This window comes from Cucurbita maxima, unplaced genomic scaffold, assembly GCF_002738345.1.
Source record: "Cucurbita maxima cultivar Rimu unplaced genomic scaffold, Cmax_1.0 Cma_Scf00015, whole genome shotgun sequence".
NCBI classification, from domain to species: domain Eukaryota; kingdom Viridiplantae; phylum Streptophyta; class Magnoliopsida; order Cucurbitales; family Cucurbitaceae; genus Cucurbita; species Cucurbita maxima.
In genome coordinates this window covers 4,406,819-4,417,864 of record NW_019272031.1, presented here as the reverse complement: position 1 = coordinate 4,417,864, position 11,046 = coordinate 4,406,819, and the positions used below count along the sequence as shown (strand labels likewise).

Genomic DNA, 11,046 nt, shown 5'->3' with positions numbered 1-11,046 from the left:
AAGTATACAAAGTGGAAATAATGATGGGATCACCATAATCATTCAGTCTAAGTACATAAACCATCCAATTGGATATAATTTACATTCCCCAAAATCTAAAAACTCAAGGACAACTCTTTCTAAAATAAATTTTAACAATCAAATCTCAATTTCATCTTATTGAACCTTAACATTGAATAAGTGGTGAAATCAACCTCTTTGAACCAAGACACAGAGCAATCAGACAATAAAACATCTAAATCAAGCTACAAAACACACAAATCCTACAAAAATACAGACTCAACCATGAACAGAACACCCAAACAATGCCCAGATCCAAAATCAGAATAGCCAAATCCAAAAGAAAGAGGAAGAAGAAAGCCTATGATAACCGGAAAATCAACCCTCACAGAGACAGCATATGTCATTAATTTCACCACTTATTCACGCTCAGAGTTCAATTGAATGAGATTGAAAATTTGAGGTTAAAAATTGTCTCACAACTAAGTACAGAGTTAAAACAAATTTCCCCCAAAAAATAAACAGAGGAAAGGGAAACGCTACTCTGCCAAAAATCATAGCAGTCGACATGCCTCATAAATAGTATATACTGATCTAACGCTTCCTCTATGCCTGCCATTTACCAAAAACTTCATTCGCAAACAAATGAACACCGCCCACCCCCACACAAAAAAGACCCAAAGGAAAAGCTTACCAACATTTCACATTCTTCAAGATCATGCAGAGTATATTTACAGGGAATAATATGCTATCTATGTGTTTGAATGGCTAACCCTTTTACCCGAGTGTTATGCTACGAAACTACACCAAGAACTCTTATCAGATCAGACTTCTGTTCTGTTGTAAGCCTTGATGGGTACTTGACATCAAACTTGATTCTCAAATTTCCCTTCTTCCCAAGTTCCTTAGAGATTGGCATTCCTTCATTTGCCAGAACCATCTCATCACCAGGTTTGACAATATCTGTTATATGGATCATAAGATTCCTTCCATCCAGAGAAGTAAGTTCAAGAGTTTTACCTGTGAGTGATTCCAGCAATGTTAATTCATGGTTCACTAGAAGATCATTCCCATCCCTCCGGTATATAGCATGTGGTTTCTCATCCACTACGAATATAAGATCTGCAGGAATGATGCCTGGCTCCTGATTTCCCTTCTGAGGAAAAGTAATCTTTGTCCCTTTCTTCCACCCGGGTTTTATATCAATTGTCAATATCTCTTCAACTGTCCGGGACTTGCTGCAGAAGATATTTGATCAACGTCAGATCAGATAGAAACCTCAAGGCAAATTCTTTCACAACAGGATAAAACATAGCACACTTAAGCCTGACAAACATTACAAAAAAACCACCGGTATCCATCCAAGGTATAGTTTCAATCACATTTAACTACATTAGATGGATCTTTAGGCAAAAGGATGACATTTCTAAACTTGTATGTCACAGAAGGGAGAAGTCGATAGCCATCCCGAAGCATGCACGGAAGACAATTGCAATGCCACCAAGGCAGAAAGAATACACGATTGTTCAAGAACTTGTATCTATACTCTAAGACTCATTACCATGCCTGCATACGCCTTAGACTGAATATAGACACGGTAAAATAAATGGTTCATGCATTTGAAGAACTGATAACCGTTCAATACGTTAAAACTAGACAATTTATCTTCATAAGAACAGTTGATATCTTTTATACCCAAAATTGGCCTAGTTATTGAATCCACGAGTGTGGTAAGTTCAAAGTAACTATGGAAAACAGTGTAGGAGATGCGGAAACCAGTCATCTATGATATGTTATCTGATAATAACAAGGATTTAAACTTCAAACCTTGTAGAAAATGCACCTAACAGTAAAATGGTTGACTCTCACCCAATGTTTTCAAAGGCCAAAGGCAGCTTCAAAGGATCATTCTTAATAGTATTGGTTTATGCTTAAAAAAATTGCCTTTAGCATACTTTTAATCCTTCTAGGAGTAGACAATAAATTAATTTAACTCTTCTTAATACCATTATACAAGGCCGAAAGACTCAATGTGTTCATAAGGAGGCACAAGCTTCTTCCACAATAGGCTATGATCCCAAGGAATAACTTCAAGGCTAAAAATTTGTCTTGCCCCAAAGAGAGGTATAAGCAAAAATAACTTCTTAAGACATTGCTAATATACATTAGGCTCAAGAATTATTCGATGAATGTATAGAAACCCAATGCACAAGGTCAGTCAGCCTACCGAGAAGTCAACTACGATCAAATCACGTAATTCTAACAGAACGAAAAGGGGGCTAAAGGACAATCAGTAGTAGAAATTCTTTATCGTCTAAGCTTTGATAAGCTTACTGCCAGCATGAATAATTGACATGTGACTCCATCGCAATAGACATACAAATTCTTCAACCTTCTTTGAGATAGAATTCCATTGAAAAAGCAAAGGGGTCACCGTCAAAACACAGGCTCTAATCCAAACAATTCAGTAACCACATACAATCCACAAGAGAAGGTATGCAATGAAGAACAACCCAAATACCAAACTAAACATGCAAACTTGATTTTGTTCTATAAGAATAAAAAACAACGCAACACTCAGTTGAAATTTGAAAGAGGCAAATCAAAAAGACACATACCCAGAGGCATCATACACATTCCTCGAAATCCTCATCTTCTTCTTAGCGCCTTTGTAGAGCTCCTCCAAGCTACAAGGCAACGTATTCTCAACAGCAGCAGCCTTCCTCCCCCGAGCACCACTCCCATTCTCCGTCCCATTCTGAAACCTAAAAAACGCATCCCTAGCCCCTCTGCCCTTCCCTCCCCCCTCGCTATTACTCCCTCCACCACCCTCCGATCCAAAAAATTCCGCGTAAATATCATCCGCATTCCTAGGTTTAAACTTAAATGTCGAAGTATTAGGATGCTGGCGTTGAAAATGCTGGTAAACCGGAGTATACGTGGAGGAGGACGTCGCTTGAGGTGTAGGCGGTGGAATCTTACCGGACTTGAGGGTTTCTTCGCCGTAAAGGTCGTAGATCTGACGCTTCTGAGGATCGCTAAGAACATCATAAGCCTCTGAAATTTGCTTGAACTTGGCCTCAGCTTCTTGTTTGTTTGCTGGGTTCTTGTCTGGATGCCAAAACAACGCTAATCTCTTGTAAGCTCTCTTCAAATCTTCATCGCTAGCGCTTCGACTCACTTTCAGAATGTTATAGTAATCCTTCCCCATAGCTCTGTTTCCCTGTAAAGAAGAAGAAAAATTCGTCCCTCTTTCTCTCTTCTTCTTCTTCGTCGTCTTCGTTCTCTCTCTCTCTCTCTCTCTCTCTCTCTCTCTCTCTCTCTCTGCGGGTTTTGTGTTTCTCGCCGGGAATTGGGAAGAAGCAAAAGTGGCCGTCGGATGAGTAACCGGCAGAGAATCCAGCTCCGAATCTGACGGTTATTTGGAAAGAATTAATGTAAGAAAAGAATATTGTGTCGTGGGACCCACGACAATGTGAATTCGGGTTATTACCCGTTTATGGGGTGCGAAAACCCGACCCGGTTAGGTTGCTTTACTTTAATATTAAATTAATAAAAATATTCTTTGAAAGATCTCTCAACCTTCCAATAATAAGTTTGGTTTGAAATAGTATTTTTAAAAGAAAATTTTAAATATATTTTTTAATTTCATTTTAATTTAAGAGTATTTTTGTAGATTCGACAACCAATTATGAGATTAAATAGATATCGATGTTTAATTTATGCATTAAATTATATCATAACAAAATAGACACAAGATTTACTCGTATGATTTAGATATCTCGTATTTTTTACGATTTAGTATGATACTTACGAGACCATGAGATTAGCATTTCAATAATATGTTCTTCTTCGAACGTATTGATTTGACTCATAACTAGGACTACTATCCCACTGCTTGTCATCCGAAGTTAAAAGTTTTGAAATTTATTAGACAGTCTAAAAAACTACGAGACCAAATAGATAATAGCGTAAAAATTTATAGACCGAATGAAATGGAACAAAAAGCACCGATTATTTGGGTAAGGAAAATTTATGGCTGAGAGTAAGAAGCGAGTAAAATCCACAAGTTTCAGTTGATGGATAGCCCTATTGAAAGTGATAGAAATAACAAAACTTTGAATACAAACCATCATTAATGGGTTGGTTTTACTCAACCTTACACACATTAACCTGTCAAAATGTTGATCCAAATGTCGAGGATCGTTAGGAGAAAGTCCTACATAGATTTATAAGGAATACACCTCCATTGATACGAAGTCTTTTGAAAAAACTCAAAGCAAATACACGAAAATTTATGAGTTTCAAATGTCGAATAAAGGTGGTACGTTGTTCGATGACTCAAAATGGACAATATCATGCGATTGCAGAGGTCTCTAATTTCTAACCCCAAATATGATTTTCCAACCTAAAAAACCATTATAAATGCATGAACCTATGGCTGTCATCTAAAATCATTAAATTTGGAGTGTTTCCAATCTGTACAAACAGAAATCATTAAATTTTTTTGCTCAAACTCAGATCCCAACAAGCAATTCTAACATCTTCTTCTTCTACTTCTTCTTCTTCTTCTTTTTTTCTCTTTGGTGTTTATGTTTTTACCCTTCTTTCAAAGTTACGAAGCTTCAGTAAATCATCACAGGTAAATAATGTAAGAAAAATATACAGGTAAAAAGGATTTCAGGGATGAAATGTCTATTTACTGTACCTCCATGAGATCCAGGAGAAGATTTGCTCCAATGGTGGAAGAAGCTCATCCTGGTACATATAAATCTTGCCGTTTGAAAACTAAGATCAGAAAATGAATTTACTTCACACCACAACGGCTTTTCCTGTGACCCCATCATGAAGTTGCAACGATCCGTCTTTCATTAGGTTCAGACTCAAACTCTTGAACCTCTCTCTTGAATACTGCCTTGATGCCTTTCGCCAATCTGTTCCAGTTTTCATCATGGCCACGAACTCGTCGTAACTTATTCGTCCGTCCTGAAAATTAGTGCAATAGCTCCATTTTCATAAACACTACTCGTTCGATATTGTCCACTTTGAGCATAGGCTTGGGCTTCACCAAAAAATCTCACACCAAATGAGAGAGTATTCTTTGATTATAAACTCATGAACATTCCCTAAATTAGCAAAGTTGGGATTTTCATCATCCAACACTCCCATCCCCTCTTGAGCTTTTTGGCGAACAAGTTGTGCAGTAATTTTAATAGTTATTCTTTATTTTCAGCCAAAATACACTACTAGTCGATATTGTTCGCTTTGACCCGTTATGTATTGCCGCAAGCATCTGTTAGTGATAGGTTTCCACACCCTTATAAAGAATGTTTTGTTTTCCCCTCCAATCAATGTGGGATCTCACAATCCACCCCTTAGGGGTCCAGTGTCCTCGCTGGCACATCACTCAATATCTGACTCTGATACCATTTGTAACTGCCCAAGTGCTAGTAAATATTGTTCGCTTTGACCTGTTACGTATCATCGTCAGTCTCACAATTTTTAAATGCGTCTACTAAGGAAAGGTTTTCACATCTTTATAAGAAATGTTTCATTCCCTTTTCCAACCGAGGTGGGATCTCACAATCCACCCCTTTGTGCACACATTAGCTACTCTCACGAGACAACTATCTAAAAAGGTTGTTATTGGTCTTATTGGTGATTGTGATTTAATTTTGTCTCTAAATTGATAATACCTAAAGTAGAGCAAATACAAATTCTGTTTTTCTTTTGGTTTATGGGAGAATCGAGTCGAGAGATAGAAAATAAGTGGACTAGAAGTCTCACCTTATCTGTGTCAACCTCGCGCATGATCTCATTCAGCACATCACTATCCGTTTCACTTGCGTCATCCGCCAAGGCTTTCCGTAGCTCATCTAATTCAATGAACCCACTTTCATTTTTATCAAAAAACATAAATGCTCTGCGAAAATGCTCGTCATTTTCCATCCTCTGCAAGTGTATTGTAACTGCTACAAACTCCCCATAATCCAGTACACCATTACCATCAACATCAGCCTGTCAAGAACAGACGATCGGTCAACATAATTCACAATATGTAATATCAACATAATTCTAACTTCAATTCAAGCAGAAGAAAAGTTTGCGTCTCTAGTTATCAGTCAGCATTTCACGTCAAATGTTCGAAGATAAAAATGGTTGAAATGAATTCCTATTCCAACAGTACATTAGGAAAGAACATGGGGAAGAACGTTGCGATTTGGAAACACAAGATCAGGAAAAGTAATTGGAAAGCTCACGAATCATTCAAGTAAAAAGAGTAAGCATAGATTAAGCATACTCAGGGATAAACTTGAAACCATAAACAAATTCCAGACTGCATTTTAGAACATAGAAATTACCACTTCCATGAGCATTTTCATCTCGGGCTCACCCAATTGTGAGCCGACCTTTTTTAGCCCTGCCTTCAGTTCCTCAAAAGATACCTTCCCATCATTGTCGGTGTCCATCAAAGAAAACATATCTCTGATCACTTCAACTTCTTCAACAGATAAGTGCTCTGCTATCACCTAAACATATTAGAAATTCAAGTATCTTCTAGTTAATATGAATTCCATCACTGTAATACCATTCAGTTATTTTTCTCAAGAGTTCACCAACGACCCTTAATGTACGTGTATGATGTCTTAACCAGTTGATACTCAAGATGGCAATACCATTCAGTAAAATTCAAAGGACAATAATATATCACTTTAAGGCTTACCCTTAGGGCTTTCTTTTTGAACCTATTCATAACAGAGAACTGCTTGAGCCTCATCCTTACAATATCCCCTAGTGGAACATTTGGAGCTTTCTTTGCATTTTGTAACCAAGGATGATCTGCAATTACGATGAGAAAGCAGTAAGAAGATAAAAATGGAATCCATGCTGCGGAAAAGATGGTGCTATGTGACATTGTTTTGCTAAATGACATGCTGTTATGGTTGGATAATTCAGCCAGGAACCAAACTTCCAAATTAGGGAAAATGATTATATATCTGTATTGAACATGATAATAAAGCAAGATTGGAGTACGGCAATCACAATCATGAAGGAAATCTTTATTTCCATGAAAAATACATAGAAACAGATTCTCTAATCTCCAAATAATAGAGATGTCTGACATGACATCAAAGGACGCCAAATATATCATGTTAAAAAGAATACAGACTAGACAGGTGCCAGACTGATTCAAAGCTTGACCAATGAATCAATATTGCTTTCTAGTTTTTGTTCGTAAATTTCATTGGGGCACACGCATAATAACCAACTTTCTATGTCTGCTGAATAAATCAAACAGTACCCAGAATTGACCAAGTCAGCCCTTAACAGCTCCCACCAATAACTAGTTGAAACAAGAGGCATTTCAGAAATAAAAAATTAACCCAAGAGAGGAACTTACATTGAAAAGAGAAGCAGCATTAAGTAAACTAGCAATGCATTAATTTGGCCAAGTAAAGGAACATTACGTGATAGAGAACAATTATTAAAATGAAACAATGATAATTATTGGTATATGTTGTTCAACGTCACTCGATGTACTAACAACATCTTCACAATGCCTGTAACAATCTAAGCTCATTACTAGCAGATATTGTTTGCTTTGACCCTTGCCATCAGCCTCACAGTTTTAAAACGCGTCTATTAGGGAGAGGTTTCTACACCCTTATACATAATGTTTCGTTCCCCTCTCCAACTGATTGGGATCTCACGATGCCCTTTTCTATTAATTTGACTATGATGATAAAATTGCAAAACTTCGTTGCTTCAAGTATTAATAGTACTGAAATATGACTTGTAGTTGAAACAAACGATAAAAACCATGAGAAAAAATAACCATAGGACTTCGTACTTAAACCGATAGCTTCAATGCCCATGCAAATCAGTATGATATGCTTAAAAATCGACCTGAATGATAACTAAGAGAGATGCAGTGAAATAGAACACAGTAAACAACGAATCATTTTTTGTTGGAAAAATGGTGAAAAATCATATATTTCACCATTTGATCTAGGGTTCTAGCTGATTGCAGCTACACTCAATTATAAGATGTAACCGCTCAAGCCCACCGCTAGCAGATATTGTTTTCCTTAGACTAGAGATTTAGCGGATTGTAGCTAGACTGAAATGTAACAGCCCAAACCCACCGCTAGCAGATACTTTAGATTTTCCCCTCAAGGTTTTAAAACGTGTTTGATCGGGAGAGGTTTCTACACCCTTCCAAAGAATGCTTTGTTCCCCACTCCAACCGGATTAGGGATCTTAACATAAGAACTGAACCAAATGGAAGATCTCCACATACTTCTCGTTTCGGGTACTCAAATAAATTATAAACATCCGGAGATGAGAAAAATACACTAAACCCAGATTCAAGATTCAGATGGAAAAAGAGAAAGAGATAGCAATAGTTGCAACTTCATAGTCATAACTCGACTAGCAAAATGTCTGAATAAAAAGAGCCGAGCTACTTACCAAGCACCTGCTGAGCAGTTAAGCGCTTTTTAGGATCTGGCTCCAACATCTGCTGGACAAGGCTTTTAGCACTCTCTGAAATATGTGGCCATGGTTCCCTCTTAAAATCAAGTACGCCCCTCAAAATTGCCAGAGCTACTCCTTGTTCAGTCTCTAAGAACAGATTCCCAAAATAGCAACCATTAGAAAACTTAACCATTTAACTGATCTTGAAATCAAATTAACTTAGATTTGGACAGGACTAAAAATAGCAAAGAACACCATGTTACCAGCCCAGAATGGAGGAACCCCGCACAACAAAATATACAATATCACACCAGCACTCCAAAGATCAACCTCTGGTCCATAGTTTCTTTTCAGTACTTCTGGCGCCATGTAGTATGGACTTCCCACTATCTCCGTGAACTTCTCCCCTAAAATCCCGCAACAATAAAAGCACTTATGATTCAGCAACAAAATCAATGAAGAACCCCACGAAATTAATAGCCATAGATTCAGAGGAACTTAAAAGAAAATTGAAGTACCAAAATCAGAGGCCAACGAATTTACCAGGCTTGAAGAACACAGAGAGACCGAAATCAATCGCTTTAAGCGGTGAATGTTCCTTCTTGTTCGCATACAAAAAGTTCTCAGGCTTCAAGTCTCTGTGCATAACACCATTAGCGTGGCACATCCTTACCACTTCAGCGATTGTTCTCGCAACGTTTGCTGCAGCGCGCTCGGTGTAGTGTCCTTTAGCTACAATCCGATCGAAAAGCTCACCTCCTGCACAAAGCTCCATAACTAGATGAACGTTCTTGCTGTCCTCGTAGGTCGCTTTAAGCTTCACTATATTCGGATGCTCAGGCAAATTCGACATTATAGCAACCTCTCGTCTCACATCCTCTATATCCACCGCAGTCCTCAGCTTCCTCTTTGAAATCGATTTACAAGCCAAAGACTCCTTCGTCTCTTTATCGGTACACAGGTACGTGATCCCGAACTCTCCACGGCCAAGTTCAAGCCCCAGTATATACTTATCGCTGATTCGCGTCCGGTGACTGAGCGGCATCACATCTTTCAAAACCCTAAGCGGAGCTGGCGACCTAGCAACAGAATCCCGAGAGTATGGATTTGATGATTTCCGGTCTTCATCATTCTTCTTCCGATTCACCGACGAGTCGTCCTCTGTAGTCTCCGGCCTCACACACGCGTTACAATTTCCCATCCTCCTACAAGAATCACAAGAACAAGTTCCTCGTCCTCGATCCCCGATGAAAATTCGAGTCCCCTGCGATCGTCGCCGTGGATACAGTCACCGCCGGCGAGTCAGGTAGTTATCGGCGAGGAGATAAATGTAGGAGAGAAAGAAAACGCGGGGTCGGTTGAGAAATAAATAAGGTATTTTGAAAGAAAAAAAAATCATGGTAATGATTTCTAATTATTAGAATATTCGTTGAAAAGGGCAAATTGGGAAGTCGGGGAATTATTATTTGGAGTAATTAATTAATTAATTTAAACATTAAAAAACATATAGTTTTAGTATTTCATATATATTTTTCTTCTTTTTTATTACGCGATTGAAATTAATTTTTACAAATTTTGAGATTTTTTAAAATTAAATTAATTTTTCCCCCTCTCTCTCTTCCTCGCATATTTTTCTTGTTCTCGGGGCTCTGTGGCAGCGGGACAGCAATTGTACAACACCTGTTCTAACTTAGTGAACAAGTCAACCGTGAGAAATTCGAACCTAACAGACAACATTGGCCTATGCTCGAGCCTCAAGTCACGTTTGCGAAAAATATTTTAGAAAACATGAGCAAGAAAATACGTTCGAAAACAATTTGAAAAAAAAAAAACAATGTTATAAGCTAAAAGTGATTAGGCAGCAACAACGACTCTGATAGCATATAAACTGAGTAAGAATAAGTGACAACTAATCATATCTATTTACCATACCTTTTGGGACATTTTAGCCTCTTACAAGTATAGACATGATTTTTGTGAACGGTTGTACACCCCCATATTGACATAATAATAATAGTAAAAAAATGGGGTTGGAACGGGCATGCAGCTATGGACAACACATCTTAGACTAACATGATCGGGATATCCGTCGTGCGGCCACAGGCAACACGCTCATAATCGTGACACTCTGCTCGCTGGTCTATGTTCGAGTCTTGTAAGTAATGATAGAAAAACTATCTTTCCTTATCTACACTAAGACTTCAGATTCGAATGTTCGTCTTTTTATATAACGAGCTTTCGTGACAAGAGAAAAGTTGTTTTTTTCTTGTTAAAAAAATTATTGGGGTCGATAATAATATTTGTCTCGTTTATTGAAAAAAAAAATCATTTATTAATATAGTTAGCAAAAGGAAACAACATAATTAATCATTAATTAATATTTATGACTTTTAATTAATAAATTATTTGAGCAATTGGTATTTTAATACTAGTTTGAATTACTTTATATTAAACTTTTATTAAATTATATATAGTATCTAATCATAGAGTCAATCTCAGCCGTCCATCTTGCAAAATATTGTTGGTGAGATTGATGAAAGGTCAAGATTTACCGAGTAATTGTTGAAG

The 11,046-nt window shown here is 37.6% G+C and overlaps 2 protein-coding genes across 6 annotated transcripts; both read right to left on the bottom strand.

Moving 5' to 3' along the window:
• Positions 1–569: 569 nt before the first annotated feature.
• LOC111490273 (dnaJ homolog subfamily B member 4-like) lies at positions 570–3,411 on the bottom strand. Of its 3 annotated transcripts, none has more exons than XM_023138842.1 (3): positions 2,619–3,411; positions 1,021–1,238; positions 570–963 (listed from the first exon to the last, which is right to left on the bottom strand). In XM_023138842.1, the coding sequence occupies exons 1-3, from the start codon at positions 3,209–3,211 to the stop codon at positions 794–796; spliced, it is 981 nt and encodes a 326-aa protein (XP_022994610.1). In that variant the 5' UTR covers positions 3,212–3,411; the 3' UTR covers positions 570–793. The 3 variants fall into 3 exon arrangements, with proteins under 3 accessions (XP_022994610.1, XP_022994611.1, XP_022994609.1); XM_023138843.1 differs by having other exon boundaries at positions 570–921; XM_023138841.1 differs by having other exon boundaries at positions 570–1,238.
• Positions 3,412–4,426: 1,015 nt separating this feature from the next.
• LOC111490265 (calcium-dependent protein kinase 10-like) lies at positions 4,427–9,855 on the bottom strand. Of its 3 annotated transcripts, none has more exons than XM_023138831.1 (8): positions 9,022–9,679; positions 8,742–8,885; positions 8,473–8,625; positions 6,725–6,840; positions 6,363–6,530; positions 5,788–6,018; positions 4,709–4,986; positions 4,427–4,606 (listed from the first exon to the last, which is right to left on the bottom strand). In XM_023138831.1, exons 1-7 carry the CDS (start codon positions 9,677–9,679, stop codon positions 4,813–4,815), a joined length of 1,644 nt encoding a protein of 547 aa, XP_022994599.1. In that variant the 3' UTR covers positions 4,427–4,606; positions 4,709–4,812. The 3 variants fall into 3 exon arrangements, with proteins under 3 accessions (XP_022994599.1, XP_022994598.1, XP_022994601.1); XM_023138830.1 differs by having other exon boundaries at positions 4,427–4,603; XM_023138833.1 differs by having other exon boundaries at positions 4,427–4,986; positions 9,022–9,855.
• Between the last annotated feature and the right edge of the window lie 1,191 nt (positions 9,856–11,046).